Here is a 19,722-nt window from a genome sequence, read left to right as displayed (position 1 = left end):
CCTGCTGCCCATGCTGCTTTGGATGCAGCCCAGGATGCAGTTGGCTTTCTGGGTTCCCAGCGTGCACTGCTGGGTCAGGCCCAGCCTCTCATCCACCAGAATCCACAAGTCCTTCTCTGTTCCAGTGTTCTCAGTGATTTCCTCTCCCAGCCTGTGCCCTTGTAGGAGGTAGTTCCGACTGAACCATGGTTTCCAACTCCTCCTGCTTGTTACCAATACATATAGCTACAGGTAGAATATACAGGCCGAAGTACCATTCCAACAGGAAAAGGATTTACCACTTTTCCTCACCCACAGGACATTTTAAGGCTCATAAAGCAGTCTCAGTTTTTTACAAAGACAGTCTCCTTTGAAGCCTGATGCATTCCTAGGCTGGTGAGAGGAACACTCCATCCTGGACTGATTCTGGTGAGGACAGGTAATTCTCTTCAGAGCAGCTCACATGTTGCCGTGTTTTGCATTTTGAAGCAAAAGCCTTGTCAGTAACACAGCACTATTTTAGCTGCTGCTGAGCAGTACTTACACAGCACCAAGACCTTCTGTGACTCATGCTGCTCACCAGCAGGTAGGCAGAGGATGCCCAGGAAGCTGGGATGCCACACAGCCAGGACAACTGATCCCGCTGGCCCAAGGGTTGTTACATACCCTACAGTGCTGTGCTCAGCAATAACAGCTGCTGGAAAGGAGGACTGGGAGGATGTTCAGAGCTGCAGCCTTTATTAAATAACAATAAGGCGTGATGAAGCCCTGCCTTGCTGGAGATGGCTCAACTCCTACCTGCCCCAGGAAGTAACCAATTAATTCATTTCTTGTTTGGCTTGCATGGACATCTTTGCTTTAGCTGTTAAACTCCCTTTATTTCATCTCATCTGTTTCTGCACTTTGTCCCTTCTGGTTCTTTCCCCTTTCCCTCAGTGGGGGAGCGAGCAAACAGTTCCGCTGTGTGCAGCTGCCTAAAACAGGTAACTCACACCTCCACCTCCCCACCAGCTCTCTTGTCCTCTTTCACTTTACCCTATTACCTGTGTTTTCAGTGTCAAAACTTGGTCTGCCAGCTGCTCCTTTCCCTCTTTCAGCAGCTTATGGATCTGGTTGGACTTGATACGTTCTGACATCAGTTTGAAGCTGGCATCATCCTTCTCCCGCAGCTGCTGCATCAGGCGGATGTCCTGCTCTTGCATGTCTTCAAAGGCTTGGCCTGTGACATCCATTTCTGACAGCAGGGCCTCTTCCTCCTGCAAAAGACTCACAGGCTCTGGCCAAACTGTGCCCTGGACCCCTGTCGTGGTTTGACATGGAAGTGAATTTTTTTTCAGGAAGTTGGGTCAAACCAATCAGTGGTCAGGTTTAGATATTAGCACCTGGAGTGACCACTGAAAGGCATAGGCACGCCTCTGAGAACACAGAGGGTTAAAAGCAACAGCTCCCAAGAGCTCACTCTCTTTGGTTCCAGTCAGAGTGCAGTGCAGACCTCCCCTGCCCAGCCATGCGCTGGGTGGGGGAAGGGAAGCCATGCGGCCTGGTCGAAGTAAACCAAAAGAGCTAAAGAACTGGAACCGAGCCAGCTCCTGTGGACAGGTCCAAAAATTCTACATGTGGACAGCTTCCAACTAACAGGCTGCCAAGCTCCTTAAACTCACTTTGACCACTTCAACATTGACAAGGTAGAGCAGTTCTGCTCTACAATAGCAAGAATCTGAATTCCAAAAAAGTACATGTCAATTCATTGGCTTGCCTCTACCCTGCTGAGGTGGTCCTGCTCTCTCATTGGATTGAGCCTTTTTTAGCAGATGGTATGTACCACTTCCATGCAAACATATTCACTAGATGAACTGAGGAGGTAATAATTCTTAAAAAGAAATTGTAATCTCTTCCCCTAATGGCTGATGAAGGCAATTCTCCTCTGTGCACTTCACCGAGGCCACATGTTTAATTGTTTATTTGATGTTTAATTGTTATTTAAAATTTCCCACCATGGCCTGCCTGCGATATCCTGGAGCTGAGGGTGGAGGGGTTATTTTATTGGTGGTTCTTTTGCTTGCTCAGTTTTCTTCCCCTTTGGTAAACAAGCACTAAACTCCCATCTCTGGCCCATACAGATATAAATTCCTTCTCTCTTCCTGGACGTAACCTGAAGGCAGCTCATTCAGTTGCCCCAGCCAAAAGAGAACTCATCAGGAATTTCTCACCTGCTTAGCCATGGCAAGTTTCTTCTGTAAATATTCAATCTGTTCCTCCACTGCTCGGATCTTGCGGAGGGCATCCTCATCAGCCACCTTCTTACTCTCCTTTTTTTCCTTGTCTTCCAATTCTTTCACCCTCTGCCTCAGTTCTTCAAGCTACAAGAACCAACCAAAAATGACACTAAACACAAGGATATGCCCTGAGCATTGTTAAGAGCCTGCTTTCTCCACAATTCTCTGAAACACTCAGGACTGCCTTCAAAGCACGTGAAAAAACTCCAGGCTGTTTTGACAAGAGTATTACAGGCAGATGTACCATTGAGGTGGGCTGTAAGCCCAAGATCTTGACTTCCACACCTTTGAAAATATCACATCATCTTTTATCAGAGTAGGAACATCAGTCTCCTGCAATTGTACATGTATGGGTATGTGCTCAGAGAGCATCTGCTCCTTTAAGGGCATCTGGTCAAAGACCTTCTTCCATACAAGAAGGAAATAACAGGAAAAGGAGGAGGTAAAATAAAACACACAGAGATACAAACTTGGCAGCCAAATGGTAAAGGAGGCAGTGATGAGAACGAAACTTGGTCAGTCCCACTAACTGATGAGAGCACATGGGAGTGTGAAAATGTTTATTCCATCAAGGTTATCTGAGTGTGCGAGAAGGAGAAAACCCAAACCAAAATATACAGAGACACAAACCTGACAGAACAAGCACCGAGACACAGAGAGGAAGCAAACCTCTCCAGTCACAACAGCTTCCAGGAAACTACAGGAACAACCTCCAGGAAAATCAGCTTAGACTTTGTAATTGATGACACTGTAAAGCAGGAATGGCTCCTGAAGTGGGACAGCTGTGGGAATCAAGAGCCGCTCAAATCCAGGAGCAATGTGCAGGGAAACGGAGACCAAGGATGAACAAATTGGGGTTAGACAGAGAAGGGCATAAAAGGAACCAGTCCTATGGAAAATATGGGCAGTCAGTACACATTTGTCTGGCTCGGCCTTGCCCGTGATCATCACAGCCTGTCCTGTCCTATTTTCTTGTATCTTTTCATTACACATTTTCTGAAGTATCGCCGTGCAATCTAACTCTTTACCCCACGTATGTGTGCTGCACAGAGGAAGTGCTGCCTATAGGTGAGACCTGCTTGTGAAGAAGGCAAGAGGGGCTTGGAACCACAGGGGTCCCAAACAGAGGGACATGCTGGAACTCCAGGGATCTGCAAATGGGTCTGTGCTTATGAACCTAGAGATTGTTGTGTGTGTGTGCCTGCACCAGCAACTAGTCCCCGTTTATCTCCAGACCATTCCAATCTCCAAGTGACAAAGCTGAGAAGACAAACAATCCTCAGTTCTGAGGAGAGAAACAACACAGTTCTGCTGCAGAGTAGCTGAAAAGAAGTTTAAGTAACACATTAAAAAGAAAAGAGGAAGAGAAATTAGGAATACCTCAGCTTTTGCTTTCTTCTCAGCTGCCATGAGCCAGGAGTCTTCCTTACTCTCTTCTCCCTTGTCTTCCCAGATCCATGCTTCCATGCCCCCTTTCCACGGAGCAACTACACAGCCACAAAGAAAAAGCATTCATTTAGTCAAAGGAAGCAGCAGAGTGCAGAGCTCCACAGAAAATTTCACTGCAACCTGCACAGTTGATCAGAAAGGCTGATACTCCTGGCAAGAGTGACAGCATTCCCCCCTCTCCTAAGCACTTTCCCCTCTTTGCTGGCATTTCCTGCTGTGTTCCCTTGCTCAGGTCAGACTGGGCCTCTCTCAGTTTGCGCTTGTATCTCAGCACCTCTCCCTTCAGCTGGTGGTTGTGATTCTGGAGGCTGCTGATGAGGTGACGCATCTCCCGATTAATGGGGCCTGCAAAAACAGAAACACCTCGGTAACAAACCACACTTCTGTCAACCTTCTTGCATGGAGATGGAGAACAAGCTAAGTGACAATGACAAATAAAACAAGATTATCACCATTCTGCTACGTAACAGAGCAACACAAAACACTTGCAGAAAAAAAGTCATACCAGTTTCATATACAACCACAAATCCTTGCAAATTCACAGTCCTAAGCTCCCACTTAGCATTCTTTTTATGCCCATGATCCTAAGGGAAACACGTCATGTTACAAAAGAAATCGGATTTAAACGCCACTTCAGAACTAATTTATTTCCTCTGATGAAATTTAAGAATTACTGCTTTGCTATCTAGATTGTCCTTACAGACTTGGAAATGAATCCTCCCGCCCCAAGAAATTTTTAATAATTCAAAATATCCTACCATAAACCAAATTGTTAGCAAAATGGATCTATTATGCAGCATCTAGAAAGAAGTGGAGCTGGCCTCCCAAGAAAACAGGTGAAGAGCTTTGTTTTGAGGTGAAGAGACCTGAACAAGTATTTAACAGCAACAAAGAATCAACCCAAGTGTTCTTGTGCACTGTAGCCCCTAATGAGCATTGGTGGATAGGTGGTTGTTTTCAGGCTCAGCAGAACAACACCATACCTGCTTGCTCATTGGCAGCAAGTGTCTGTTCAAACTCTATCCTCAGCATCTCATATTCTTTGCGGACTTGTGCCAGGGTGTCCTCCAGCTGAATCAGCTCAGTGCGTAGCTTCTTGTGAAGGCTGACCTCATCCCTCTGAGGAACGAAAAGGAAACAGAACTCGGTGCTTTGAACCTGGAGCATCTCTCACCTCATCAATATCAGGTACCACAAGAGCCTGGATTATTGCCAGAAACGTCAATTCCCTGAGCGTTTGCAGAGGCACGCAGACCCAGCAGTGATGGTGCTGGCATGACAGAGCTCCCAGGCTGAGGGAGCAGAGCTGTTACCTCCATCAGCTCCACCTGGCGCTGGTGCGTGCTGCAGGTGCCACGGAGCAGCGTGCGGGCCTCGTCAAGGTGTGCCTTCAGCTGGAGACTCTCGTTATGCAAAATAGAAAACTGGGACTGCATGCAGCGATATTCCGGGGTCTCCTTCGCAGCCTCTTCCACTGCCTGTCGCAGCTCAACCTGGTTGGGACACAAGAAAATGCCACAAAAAGAGAAATTATCCCCTTGCCTTTGGTTTCTGTCTCTCAAGACAGGAGAACAGTGAATTAAGCTGCCACAAGCAAAGACAAAAGTAGAACTTGAATAGCATTGCTGTGAAGTAGGTCCAAGTGATAGGATTCAGTACCAATTTTAAAAAATCTCTGTGCTCTCTGCATGCATTAGGCTGCTTCTCTTGCACAACCACATGACAGAAGTTTTTGACTCTTGGGTCCTGAAATAGTTTCTCTCAAAGATGTGACCTTGGAAAACATAATAAAGCATAATCACCCAGATCAATAAAGATGGACACATTGAAAAGTATGAGAGAACAGATAAAATGCACATGCAAGTAGGCATTATGTTAGCATTCTGCCAGTAAACCATAATGACTGACAGAGAGAGAAATTAATAAAAACCCAGAGAACTGAACTAGAAAAAAAAGTTAGCAAATGATTGTGACTAGCAGCAGTGAAACAGACACATATAGACATGCATTCAGCTTAAAACTAATTAGGGAGGGAAAAAAAAAAGCTGTAAGCTAAAGACCACTTCTCTCAAAACAAACTCATGTGGATAAACAGAATTCAGAGGTGCCTCAAGACAGTTCCCAGCATCAGATCTCTGGATTTAGGTTATCAAGACAGACATTTTGTATAACTGGCACTGACCACTAAGATGAAATTTGGGTTATTCTCTCCATGATATACTTATCTACCACAGAGCCACAGCTTCTTGTGTTACCACCTTTAAAACATCACAAACTCATAGGCTGTTTCCTATCTAGCCATCCCCCACAGTGGGAAAGACAGAAATTCAATGACTCTTTCAAGAGCCTCTCTCCCCACACAAGTTCCCTGATTGTTTCTGTTCTCTGGTTCCACTTGCACAGGACGTGGGGAAGGTGGAGGAGGGATCACTACTTGTAAAGAGGTGAAAACAGTTTGAACCAGACATGGTTAAAATGGACTAAAAGAGCAGAACGGGAACGGGCAGGAAACCAGTACAGTTTCCCACGGTGGCCACACGCTGTCACCAACGCGCTGAGCTGCAAGCGGAGCCACAGACTCGCTGAGTTGTACCTGGAGCAAAGTGTAACACTGCGAAAGAGCAGGCTCAGAACTGCTGATGAGGTTTTCTGCAGACACATCACTGCAAAGCTGAGGGCAGCCCATCCCACAGAACACCTTCACCCTCACACGGCTACAGATGTCTCACCTTGAGCTTTTCATTCTGTGTTGGTACTTCCTCAAGATCCTGACGTAGTTCCTCCAGCTTATTAAGGCGATTCCCAGCAAGCTCTTTATTCTCTTCCAGCTCTGCATTCATCTCCTCAAACTGTTGGGATAAACTGCTTGTAAATCCTACTGTTATTGTGTCTCCTGAGAATGCTACTGAACTATCTGTTCATGCAGTAACAGCAATTACAGACTGAGCAGTCAGGTCACTTGACCAAGCCAGTCTAATTCCACCAGGTGTTTTTTAAGTAGAAAACTCTTACACAGACAAAATGGCTTGCCCAGAGTCACCCAGCTTTGCGGCACAGGATCTAAAAATGATCTAAAATAAGTATCTAAATTCTGTTCAAATTGTGGCCCTTGTTCTCCTTGACTGTATTCTTGCCCTTGCCCACAGCCAAGCTCCTGACCTCACCTTGCAGGCACTGATGGTGATTGTTCCCCCATAGAGGCTGCTGGTCCCAGCTCCATACACCTTGTAGCCTATGGAATTTACCTGCAAAAAATGCAAGAGATTTCCTCAAGACCCAGTGAAATACCGACAAGAGTGATGGAGCAGATCCAAGACCAAAGAAGGTACACAGCAGGGTCTCAGCTCTCCCAGCAAAGTCCCAGAGAGGATGTCACATGCCCACCCAACACCACCCCCCTTCCCAGCTTTCCTGGCCAGCGCTTACTCGTTCCAGGACGTCGGCCAGGTGGAGGTTGAGCCTCTGGCATTGACAGTCAAACTAGTGGTTATGAACTGAACCTTCCAGTTCCTACCTGCTTGAATGGAGCAGTTCTGCTGAAAGCAACAAGGCCATTGCCTTTTGTAGATGAAGCTGGCACACTGCTTTGGCAAATCTCAGCATTTCACAGGCATCTCAGCTTGGCAGTGCCCTTCATCCTATGCAAAACAGTATAAAGATTATTTCTACGTGAGTTATTGAAACAGCACATACGGGGATCCTGTGAGGTATCTTTTAAGAGAAACATTAAATTACACCTCAAATTTAAAAAGACAACTGTCATGGAACCATTTTCCTTCTCTTAGCAGCAGCACTGACTTTAGCTGGAATTCCAAACTCAAGTTAGCTTGGTGGGAGAATGTTTACAGATTCCAAGTATGCGCGTGGGTTTTACAGGCTTTTGGAAAGCTGGGAGGAAAGCTGAGAGGGAGTGAGGTTTAGGTTAACTTGCAGGAAAAAACCTTCCCTCCTCAAAGCTCAATTACTCACTTGTTGGAGGTGGTGAATTTGCCTGAGGAGGTAGAAATAAGAGCAGTTAAAGGACATCAGGCAGGGTTTTCAGAAGAGACAACAGGTAATCAACTGCTCAGTGGAGATGTTCAGAAGGCAGGCTTCTGCCAGAGGTCTCTGGGATCCTCCCTTTGCTCCAGGTGACCCAGCTGTTGCCGGCGGGGAGGGGGGAGGTGGTGGTGCTGGTGCTGTCTTTTCCACCAGAGGAGTGGGAGATTATTAAAGGTAGTGAGGCACAAGAAAGAAGCAGAACTGATTAACAAAGGGCAGTAAACAGTGGATGCCAGGAGCTTTGACCCTGGCAAAGGGTGTTGGGACAGCTCCATGGGGTGAGTCATTGGGACTTTTGAGGATTGGCAGAGACATTCTTCAAGATGTACTGCCATGGGTCTTTTTGTTTTAGAAAAACGAGCTAATGAGGGGTGCCTGGCTAAAATTAATAGCCTGACTACAAATGAGATTGCAAAGCAGGGAAATTACCTTGGGCTCTCTGTCCTTGCCTGGGATGTTTGGTGTATTTTACTGAAATGCCCTGGGCAAGAGGGCTTAGATATCCTCTGGTAGAGGTACGCTGGCTGGCAGGGTGGCCAGAGGAGTTTCTAGCAGCCTCAGCAACTATTGGGTCAGTGTGAGAAACGAGGCTCACCCTTTAAAATTTTTTAAAGGTGTAACAAGGGATAAAGCAAAAGTAACAGGACTGGGTGCATAGCCACATGTGTCGCTGCTGAGGCAGGGATGGAAATGAAGAGACTCCATCTTCAGAAGGCAAAGAATAATCTTTATTAACAAGTAGCATTCCTCTTTGATAACCAGCATCGCTAAGGTGAAATATGATTGGTTTCAAAGTGAAAACCTTTCACACCATTGGTGCACTCTGACTAGCCCACTGTGGTAGAACATATCTATGTAATAAACGCCAATCACTTGATTTTTAAAATTTATAAAGGTTTAATAAAAATAAAATGGAAAAAAAAATTAATACAAGTATAGTAATAAAGATTAAACAATTAGAGTTAGGACAATTAAAGAGACAATAACAGCAAAAAGTTACAGCCCGGGCTGGGTACCTCTCTCTGGACAAAAGTGAGCCAGGAGAAGGACCCCGATAAAAGAGAATTCCCTCTTTAAGAGGGGTAACCTGTTGCATACACAAATCACTTCATGAATATGCATATTTTTTATTTAAAACAAAAAATTCGTCCGGTACTTGTTGAGGAATTCCTGTTAATCCCAGGCGCCTTGAAGTCTAAGTCGAGTTTGGAGAAGTTCGGTTTTTTTGTTAAAATGGAAAGCCATAAATTCCTCTCCTCTGGAAGATTTAGGGGTTTCTGTAATTGTTATCTCTGTGTGAAGAATTTCTTGATTATCTTCTCCTTCTCTTGAGCAAAAAGAATACCACACACACATATTTTCTATTTTAACTACTAAAGCTTAATTTCAATTACAAAACTACATTTACTATATTATTAAAATGTTACTACAGCATAACTTTCCAACCTAGCATAATACATGTAGTAAATATCTGCGTAGAGCCATATAATAGGCATTTTTCACACTACTATTAAAGAATGAAGTTTCAGGTTTTTAGCTGCAGACCATAAATATTTTATAATTGAATAAATACTAAGTGTATTCCCATTTAAAAAGAAGACAGACTTCATCTGTCAGATCAGAACATCTATACGTAATCAGAAATTGTTCCACAAGGTGCCGTCTTCTTAACATATTTTATGTATTTAATAAATGTAGGAGATAATAATCATTAAAACCTGCATGCACTGCAAGAAAACCACAAGCTCATTATTGGTTTTCAGTACTTACTAACAGAGCCATACTCAGAGCAAGCAACATGACTCAAAGAGCAAGAGATCAGCAACAATTAAAATCACTTTTTTAAATGCAACTCAGCTCTTGGGACAACCTGTGCCAGTTGCCAGTGTGGCACCATGCTCCAAGTCAACAAGTTCTTCCTTAGACCTAATCTGACTCAATCCCCATTATATATTCTAAATATTATCCCATGTCCTATTGCAACTGAGCCTGTGAAAAAAGGCCTTTCCTACTTCCTGAGAATCCCCTTTGAAGTACTGGAACTCAGCAATGAAGTCGCCCTGGGGCCTCTTCTCCTCCAGGCTGAATAACTCCAGGTCTCTCAGCCTGCCCTCAGAGGAGAGGCGCTCTGTCCTCTGTTTCTGTCGCCCTGTTCTGTAATTTGGTGGGGTGTTCAGTTTTATCTAATGGCAAAAGAATTGAAGTAGAGCAATGCAGGGTACAGAGCCATGAAATGGTGGTGGAGGAAGCCAACGATGCCAGTCCTGGCAGAGCAGTCTGGAGAGATTTGGCTGTGGGCAGGAGGGGCTGTGAGGGGCTCACTGTGAGCCTCTGGTTTGTGCCCCCCACCCCACCCTTAGAGGTTTCTGGCACGCAAACAGGGACAGCTGAGAGGGACTTGTCCCAGCCCCATCTGCTGCCTGGCACGCTCAGGCAGAGGGGAACTGGCCCAGGCTTACTGCCAGGTCGTGTGGCAGAGAGGGAACTGCAGGAGCCAGCGCCACTGGGCTGGCCCTGCTGGGAAGGAAGGTGCCATCCAGCACAGGAGGGGCAGGGCATGGAAAGGTAGACACTGCTCTGTCTCCCTGTGGAAATTAGCACGGTGCCTGTCTTTCAAAGACAGGGACCTATGGGAGTCACTGGAGTTTCCTGAAAGGAAGAAACCCCAGGGACAGAAAGCACCACTTCTAGAGCACTGGCAGGGCAAAAATCCCAGCAAGATGGAGAAACCAGAATAAACGGATGAGTGGGATTCTGGGCCAGGTTTGCCTGTGATGGCAAGGTCCTGCACATAAAGATGGGGTGCAGATGGTCCCATTGGTCCTCTTTCCGCATCTTTCTAGGAGCCAGAGGAATCCTGTGAAATACTGAGCTTGGAAACTCATGGTTCATTGCTTTTTGTTGATTTTTTTTCCTTTGGGCAGCATCCATTTGTGACATTTGCTGAGCCTGCGTCCAGCCTGGTGCCACTGATTGTTTCAGTGAAGAAGAGGAAGGAGACAAGAATGTGATAATCACATCAGGACGATTACCATTTACTTCGACTAGGATTGTAGGTTAGGGTTAGGGTTAGGGTTAGTGTTAGGATAGGATTGTCTAATAGAACAGGGAACAGTAGGATTGGAAATGAATAAAGTTTGAAACCACAACTCACCTTGAAGATTCCCTTCTTTCTCACTCCGTGAATAACCTCAAGATTTCCTTCTGAATTGCCTGTTGCTCCTTAAAGGTGCAAAGTGACACTTAGGGAGTCTTTGGCACGGTGTGAAAGTGGGGAAGGCTCTTCTTCATTCATCCTCTTCAGACCACACTGCCTTTGGAATACGACCCACTGGACTGTTTTTGCCCTGCTGTGGTACTTCAGTTTGAGGCAGAAAGGGCAATGACATTTGCAGGAAAAACCAAAGGAGGAGTGGGGCAGTCCAAACACCCTGTGCTGATGCAGCCCTTCAGCTGTGACTCGAGAGCATTGGGGCGCCTGCCACTTGGACTTGTATCCCTAAGTGCAATGTCTTGGGCTGGAGGAGAGCCTTGCTCAGCTGAGAAAGCAGAAAGATCAGAGAGGGTGCTCTGAAAGGTCTCCTCCGGTGCAGAGCTGTCAGCGACTGTGAGGTGCGAGCCGGCCCGGCCTTGCCCGGGGTGGAGCCGCAGCAGAGCCCCGGCAGAGCCCGGAGCAGCCTGAGCCTCGGCACGGGCAGGCGGCCAGGAGGCCCTTGTAGCTGCAGGAGGCAGCAGCCCGGCCCTGCGTGCCTCTTCCTGGCACCGGGCGCATCCTCCGCTCTCAGAGCCCAAGCGGCAGCTGGCTGCTCCCGAGGGGAAGCGGAGCCCTGCTGGGCACAGCCCGGACCGGAGGCATTGGCCGTCTGGAGTCTGCCCCGGGGGAGAGGAAGGCCAAGGTTAGCCGAGGGCCGGTGGCCTGGCTGAGCATTCCTACTCTTCTGCCGGCTGCCCTGTGGCTCCTGGGAAAGGAAAGGTCAGCAGCGTGTGCAGCACTCCGGGCACCGGGGCAGGGAGCCGGGCTGCTGGGCAGGCTGGAGCACAGGGCAGCGTCCTTCAGGCACGGCAGTTCTGCCGGGGGACCCGCGGCCAGCGGGAGGCGGTGGCAGCTTGTCAGGTCCCGTCTGCAGGAGCCAGTGCCTCGCACAGCTCTGGGAGGAAGCGCCTGCAGTCCTGCAGTTCTGCACTGAGCCAGAGCAAAGGTGTGCAATGCAGAGCGTTTGGCAGAAATATTCAGGGCCAGCAGGCCAGCGGCTTTGTGCTCTCTGGCACACAGCAAGCGCTTGAGTAGCAAACTCATTTGGAAGAGAGCAGAATAATTGCAGTAGGCAATCTGTATTTTCTTCATTAATTTTCTGAAAGAAAGTCACAATGTGTTGCACACAGGTAGGGGCATTGTGAAAGAAAGGCCTTAGAAAATCAGGCCTTGCTCTGCTAAAAATGACCAGCTGGCCTGTTATGTCTTCTACGTGCAGCTAGCTAACTTCCCATGTGAAAAATCGTAAGAATGACTGCAGTTATTACAGTGTGCATCTGAAATAAACAAGAAATCTGTCCTATGAGAGTCCACAAAGGAAAAATGTAAACACCTGAGTAAAAGAGAGAGTCTTAGCACGTCCACACAAAACCACCTTCTAAGCAATGAATTGTTTGGCAAGAAAGCGACCAGGCAATTGGAGTTGAACACGAGGTCTGTGAAAACGGTATAAAAATGAGTTATGTGAATAAAGAGTTGGCTTTCCCTGCATGAAGAAACTGAGTCCTGGCTGCTTTATTGACACAGCAATTTGGCTTCACTCAGCAAGAGCACTCGCAGGGTGTATGGATGAAATGCTTGTGTTTGATTCCCAGAAGAGGAAGGAGAGGCGTTAAGTGTAACAAATAGGGCTCAGTCTTGTGAATTCCTTTAGCTTTAACAGGCGTGGCTGAACCCTGTATTGCCCCACTGCAGTGCTTAATGTGTGCAAGTGGCTATTTTAGCCTTGAGAATAAAGAGAGTGGTCCTGCTAAGAAGGTCGCTGGAATGCATTCAAAGGGAAGAAAGTGTTTTTAGGAGGCTCTTGACCAGCAAAGGAGAATTTGAGGAATGGAGTATTTCCCAAACGACTGTGTCAGGAACCTGAGTCGTGTCTGAGGCCCTGCCATATTTGATCCATGGTTGAGCAGGTTGACAAGACAATGAAGAAAAGTGTATTGTTTAATGGGTGGGTGACCCTTGAAAGAGAAACAAGGCATTGGTCAGTCGGTGGTCAGTTAAGGTTTGAAAGGGGAACAATGCATAATGGAGCTCTTGTTGGCATGGAGTCGGTATTGTGAGCCATCGTTTCCACAGCCTCCCCTCTCCGTGTCCCAGAAGGAATTGGATGGACTGTGTTCTTCTCCCCGAGTCGTCTGGTTCAGCACCAGCAGCTGAGCACCAGGAGCTGAAGGAGCTGAAGCCTCAGGCCTCAAGAGCTGGGCCTGAGGAGACTTTGTGAGCAAATGAATGCTGCTAACATGGACCTGGCTGAATGCAGCAGATGGAATCATGGAATCACAGAACCCTTTCTGTTGGAAAAGACCTCTGAGCTCATCCAGTCCAGCCGGTCACCCAGCAGTGTCGAGCCCAGCACTAAACCACTTCCCTGAAGTGCCAAGGCCTGGACAACAGCCCTGAGTGAGGCCCTGAGCCAAAGGTGGCCTCTGGATGAACCCTCCAACCAAAGGTTATCTTTGTATCTGCTCACTAATGAAATATGCATGGTCATTAGCACTGTGATAGATGTATCCACTCATTAGTGAAACATGGATTGACCTTTCTGTGTTTAGAAGCCAGACAAGGCCATGAAATCTGACATCTGGCCTTGTCTGGGGCTGAATGGTCAAAGTCACCTCCCTTGGTTCCTCTTGGGCCCTGGCCAGGCTTTGGGAGGAACCCAGGAGGAGGATGAAACCAGATGTTCCCGCACCAGCAGCGCTGTCAGTTTGTTCATTCAGCACTGTCAGAGCTGGGCCCTCTCCCAGCGAGGCTGGAGCCCCACCTGTGGCTGGAGGCACCTGCAGGAATTCCCAGTGTCCAGGAGTGGCTCTGCAGCCCTTGGCTGTGACAGCTTCCCCAGCTGCTGTGTGGATCTGGGGCATGGTAAAGCCTGAGGGTAACTGCTGCTGGATCTTTCTTAATCACTGCTGCAATCTTTGGTGCTGATGGCTGGGTGCATTGCTGAGCTGTTCCTTTTGTGATTCTTTGCTGCTTTGAGCTACAGTCAATGACACTGAGTCCTTCAGTTGGTGTCTGTGTCTTTGGTGCTGACCCTGCCCACTGGGGAAACAAAACTGGCACAGTCTGGCCAGATCACAACAAAATGTCCCTTTTTAAATGTAAATGTGAGAAATCAGTCCCATCAGAAATTCCCAGATGGGAAGCCCTTCCCTGGAGTTCCCTGGCTCTGGAGTGGGCTGAGGTCAGAGCACCCTGTGAGCAGTGGGGCACTCTGTTAAAAGAGGCTGAACCCCTGGATGTCTTCAAATGCATCCAAAAATTGCATGTGGAAGAAGGAAAAGAAATGTGGGTTTGGGAATATGTGGGTGAAGTTTGTAAATGGCACATTGGAAACAGCACCAACAGAAGGAAGAATTGCTTTTGGAATGCTCCCACATGGGGGGACAGAGGAAGGTTAAAACTTGAGCTCAGGTTCGTTTGTGCAAGTGAAATATAATATTATTATTATCATCATTAATAACAGTTACATAAAAATAGAACATGATTATACATTTTTTTCAGATAGAATTAAAAATTGATAATGTGAAATAAGGCTGACAGTGCTAATATGTCACCTTTGGCTGCTCACTGTGACACTGAATACCCTACAGAAAAGGACTGGCCAAGACCCAAATGTCACAATAGAACTTTGTGAATTGTGTATAATGAATAAAGGAGGAAGGGATGATGTGGAAACCCAGGACACCGGGAGTATTTCTCTGTCTGCTCTGGGGTGTCCTGACCCCCAGGGGAGCACTGACTTTGACCCTCATTCATGGAGAAAACTTCCAAAGCCTCAAGGTAAACTACAAACCACAAAAGTGTGAAATAGATTGTAGAGATTGTAGAGAGGAGTTTAGTATGTCACATGGGTAAGAAATTTAAGCTTTAGGATTTTTAGTATGTTATAGATGGATTCAAGATTGTTATAAATGAATGCTCCAATTTATTAATTTTTATAAATGCCAATCACTTGGTTTTTAAAATTTTAAGTTTAATAATAATAAAATGGTTATAAAAATAGTAATACAATTAGAGTAATGAAAATTTAGAGTTAGGACAATTACAAGACAATAAAAAGCAAAGAATTACGGACGTCCGGATGCTCTCGGGCACTTAAGCCCAATAAGCATGCCTTGTGAACAAAGGAATGATCTTTAAAAGCAGTAGCCTGTTGCATATTCATACATCTCATACATGATGCATAAATTCCTTGCAAATTAAGAACTTTTCTGGTTTTTGTCAACTTCTTCCCCTTAATCCTGGTGGTTCCATAAAGACGGAGAGAAGGTGGAAGAATGTTTGTCTTTTCCGATAAGGAGGCAGTAATTCTTTAAGGGCCCCCTTCATTGTCATCTCTGTGTGAAGAGTTTCTTCATTATCTCATCTCTTGCTTGAGCTAGTAAAAAAAAAAAAAACCCACATTCATAGGCTCTATTTTAACTACAAAACTACAAATACCATACTATTAAAATGTTAATACAGCACTTCTAATCAATATAACATAATACATATAGTATTCAATTTAATATTTGCGAAAAGCCAATCATAAAATATGCATTTTTCACATTAATTAAAGAAAATTAATAAATTGTCCAAATATAAATTTAGAGAATAACAACGAAAAGCCACTATCAATAAAGGTCAGTGCCGAGCCCGGGATCGGCGCTGGTGAGACACAGGTTTGACCACTGCAGCATAGGGTCCCCTATGTTCACCCCGACTGTTCTGTCCAAGTGATTTATAGATGGTTTTTCTTGCCTGAGGCAAAGTCTCTTTCTTCTTTTCTGGGCTGCACCTATTCATGTGGAGTTCCTTCACTGTGGCAAGTTGAACAGAACCCGTCCGATCGATCCTGCTCCTGGAGTTCGGTATTCAGATGCATCTCCCTGATGGTTCTGGTTATCTCACTCTCAACTACTTACAGCGTGTTTCTCGTTGGGCGTTCCAAACATGTACATGTCACTTAGGGCGTGTAAGTGGTGCCATTGTGTTCAGCTGGATAAGATATACAGAAGTTTATTACATACAACAACTTGCAGAGTAAAATCTCGGACACTTTGTTATATATGGGATTTGACGGAGAAAAAGGGAATTAGAGAAAGGGAATTAGCTCATAAAATGAGAAAAAGACGAGAATGGAGATGCGTGAGGGAAAGAGAATGAAGAGAGAAACAAAAAGATTAGCATATAGAATAGCATGGTAGGTTAGTGAACAAATTTTGGAATAGCAACAGCAAACCGTTTTACCAGCTCAAATGTGCAGCTACCAATAAAACAAAAGCAGCCAGCAAAGCAGTTCAGTAATGTTTTACTTTCTAAATGTCCAGAGGGATTCAGCAAATCGGTACAAACATTCTGAAATACCTTGGCTAATGCTGGAGAATAGGAGGGGAACAGAAGCCCCGTGTTTTAAAAATTCTGCACTGGGACATTGAGCAGTCACTGTGGTGGTGAGATGGTTTCTCCTTGAAGCTGATGAGGGACAAAGCAAACCTCCAGCCAGCCACCCTGCTGAGAGCTTGGCAGTAAAGAGCCTGCAGCCAAGTAGGTGCTTTTCATCAGAAGTATTCAAAATAGTGTGCCAATATCCAAACCTGACCACTGATTGGTTTGACCCAACTTCCTGAAAAAATTCACTTCCATGTCAAACCACGACAAATATGTAAAATGTAACATAAGATACTTGAAAAATGATGAATGCCAAAGGATCTGAGTATTAGATCTTTCCTCACAGAGAATCCTTTTTGCTAACATCTACATGCCAGGAGCTGCAGTGTAGCACCAGGGAGACAAAGGAACCCACCAGTGCTGAAAAGCACCCATCTCCGAGCCGGCCACGTCCATTCGTTTGCAAATTAGGTCCTTTTCTCCCTGCTGCCAGCTGCGGGTTTGAAATACTGTGAAGCAACCTTCCCGTCCTAGGTGGGGTGCTTAAAAAAACTTACAGAATATTTCTTACCAATATAACATATTTCATACGTCTATTTCTCACAAGCACGAATTATCTGAAATACACATAACAATTCCATGAGTCTATCTGCATTCAGCCAGGTCCATGTTAGCAGCATTCATTTGCTCACAAAGTCTCCTCAGGCCCAGCTCTTGAGGCCTGAGGCTTCAGCTCCTTCAGCTCCTGGTGCTCAGCTGCTGGTGCTGAACCAGACGACTCAGAGAGAACACAGTCCGTCCAATTCCTTCTGGGACACGGAGAGGGGAGGCTGTGGAAACAGGAGCAGTGTTTGGTGTGGCCTCCTCTCTGCCCTGTACGCCTTTCAGCGCTTTGAACCAGCCAAGAGCTTTCTCCAAGAGTGCAATGGAGCAGCTGTTCCTGCTGCCGGGTCTGGCTCTCTCCAGTCTCTGACCTTGCCTGCTTTTGTCCCTCTTGCTTTGCCCTCTGCTCCCCCAGGGCTCGGTGGCTGCTGCCCAGGACTGTGGGACTGGCACAGATCCAGGGGTCGAGACCCTCCTTTCTCTGCCCTTGGAGCTGCCTTTTCCATCTGGAAGCTCCCCATGGACAGGGAGTCCCCAGCTCCGTTCCTTGCACAAGCTCCAGGAGCCCAGGGCTGCCATCTCAAGTCCCTGCTGGCCCTGGGGGCTCCCAGGTGGGCACAAGTGGGGCAGCAGAGCCAGCAGGGAGCCTGTGAGTCTCTTCCAGCCCTGTCTGCTCAGAGTTTGGGCCTTGGAGCCTCAGGTGGCCAAAGGCAGCTGCTGCTGGTCCCTGTGTGTGCCCGTGTTCAGCAGTGCTGCTCCATCAGTCTGTGCCCAGCCACGGGGAAAAGCCTCAGCCCTGCAGGGCCAGGAGCTGCCAGGCTCTGCCTGAGCAGCTCAGCCAGAGGGAAGGGAGCTGCTCCCCACGGGAACCAGGAGCCAAGGGCTGGAGCACCTCGTTCTGGGGCAGAGCCCAAATTCTGTGAGGGAGTAACAGAGTTATTCACGTGCACTGGTGTGTCAGCACTGCAGGTGCTGTGCCTGCAAACACATTCGGGATGTGCAAAAGAATTCTGCAACTCTTGGCTGGACCAGGATGTCAGCAGTGCTGAACTCCAGCTTAGTCCAAAGCAAACACTTGACACCTCTTCTCATATCTGCTAGATTTTTTACCTCAGGGTATCCAGAGAAAAGTAAAAGGAGGAGTAAATATTTTCATTGTTTATCAGAAATGTATCTCATTTTGCTGAACATTTCTTTTTCAGGATGTGTTATCTGCTTAAAAAGAAAAAGAAAAAAGAAAAAAAAAACGAGAAAAATATGAAAGAGAAAAAAAAGAAACAAATGTGTAGTGAAAATCTTTTGTAATTTGGATTAAGAGGTAACTGATCTATTTAAAAGGAGAACTCATTTACTTTGTGCATGTTCTGATGGCCTGGATCCATCTTACGGACTGACCTCAGCATCTGTTTTTTTTGAAGACTTTGGGTTTTGTTCCCTATATTAAGATTTTTTTTTTAAATTGGAGTTGAAGCAATAGGAAGATGAGAGATGGATTGTGCACAACTGTGTCTTGAGAACAAAAATATTGCAGTTTGAAACTTGGACCTAAAGTAATTAAAATGAAACTTACAAATCCCAGTGCATTGTGTGACAGCAGCTTTTCCTATAGGATGTGCAGCATCACAAAGACTTCATCAGTGGGGTTGGGAGTGCTTGAAGCTTTGTCCTGTGCCACTCTGGGATGTCATGAACCAGGACTTCACCTGCCACCAGCCCAGGTCACCCTCTGCCACTGCAGCTCCTTGGGCCTTGTGTCCCCAGAGGAGACACAAAGTGTTTCTGCTGCTCCCCCTTTGCACAAATCCACAGAACACTGGGATTTTTCCAAGCCTCGTGTCTCCATTGGGCCATATTCCCAAAGAACCAGCAGCACATCCTGATGAATACGGCGAGTTACGTGGATGGTTGTCAGCTCCACTTCCTGCCTAGAAATCCTGAAATTGCTTCTAAATGCTGCTCCTTCAGCTCCTGGACACCTTCTCACACAGAGATGGGAAAAAAATCTCCTGGCCACCGGCTAAAAGGTGAGTTATGCCCAAGTTAGAGCTCTGTGGGAAATCTGTCCCTCCCTGATGTTTGAATGTATCTGCACATGGGGGTGTGCATGGATGTGTCTTGTATACAAAGGAAGGAGCGTGCAAGCAACAGGACTGACACTTTCAGGGCCCATGCTATTCCATACCCATGGGCACAGAGACATTATGGAAACCCTGGCACAGACAGGGCCTTCTGTCCATGGGTACAGAGACATCCAAGAGCCCCTGGCACACACAGAGCCTTCTGTCCATGGGTACAGAGACATCCAAGAGCCCCTGGCACACACAGAGCCTTCTGTCCATGGGTACAGAGACATCCAAGAGCCCCTGGCACACACAGAGCCTTCTGTCCATGGGTACAGAGACATCCAAGAGCCCCTGGCACACACAGAGCCTTCTGTCCATGGGTACAGAGACACCCAAGAGCCCCTGGCACACACAGGCCTGGCAGCACAGGTTGATTTCCCCACAGGCTGCAGGAGATTAGAACACAACATTTGCCAACACTGACTGCAAGCCACAGCTCTGGGTGCTCCCCGTGAACCCCAGCTCTGGGACCACTGTCTGCCCCATGCTTCAGGGGCTGCAGTGGGAGCCTGGCTGGGCTCTGCCCTGGGGCCATCCTGCAGGGACAGCTGCAAACAGGGAGCATTCCCTTGCCACAAACAGCCAAGCCATGGCTGCAGGGCAGCTGCTCCAGCCCGGAGTGCAC

At 46.8% G+C, this 19,722-nt stretch overlaps 1 protein-coding gene across 1 annotated transcript in view; it reads right to left on the bottom strand.

The window, feature by feature from the left end:
* LOC137467221 (E3 ubiquitin-protein ligase BRE1A-like) overlaps positions 1-19,722 on the bottom strand; it is a 46,002-nt gene that overhangs the window by 3,586 nt on the left and 22,694 nt on the right. The window contains exons 3-12 of the mRNA XM_068178745.1: positions 9,758-9,899; positions 7,131-7,166; positions 6,869-6,949; positions 6,434-6,553; positions 5,018-5,197; positions 4,688-4,823; positions 3,933-4,049; positions 3,636-3,742; positions 2,190-2,339; positions 1,023-1,235 (exon numbers count right to left, since the gene is read on the bottom strand). Coding sequence (XP_068034846.1) covers positions 1,023-1,235; positions 2,190-2,339; positions 3,636-3,742; positions 3,933-4,049; positions 4,688-4,823; positions 5,018-5,197; positions 6,434-6,553; positions 6,869-6,949; positions 7,131-7,166; positions 9,758-9,899 — 1,282 coding nt within the window. The remainder of the gene's footprint in view (positions 1-1,022; positions 1,236-2,189; positions 2,340-3,635; positions 3,743-3,932; positions 4,050-4,687; positions 4,824-5,017; positions 5,198-6,433; positions 6,554-6,868; positions 6,950-7,130; positions 7,167-9,757; positions 9,900-19,722) is intronic.

The sequence above is a fragment of the Anomalospiza imberbis genome, unplaced genomic scaffold (assembly GCF_031753505.1).
Source record: "Anomalospiza imberbis isolate Cuckoo-Finch-1a 21T00152 unplaced genomic scaffold, ASM3175350v1 scaffold_54, whole genome shotgun sequence".
NCBI classification, from domain to species: domain Eukaryota; kingdom Metazoa; phylum Chordata; class Aves; order Passeriformes; family Viduidae; genus Anomalospiza; species Anomalospiza imberbis.
The sequence above is the reverse complement of the archived record's forward strand: the minus strand, read 5'-3'. Positions and strand labels throughout refer to the sequence as shown.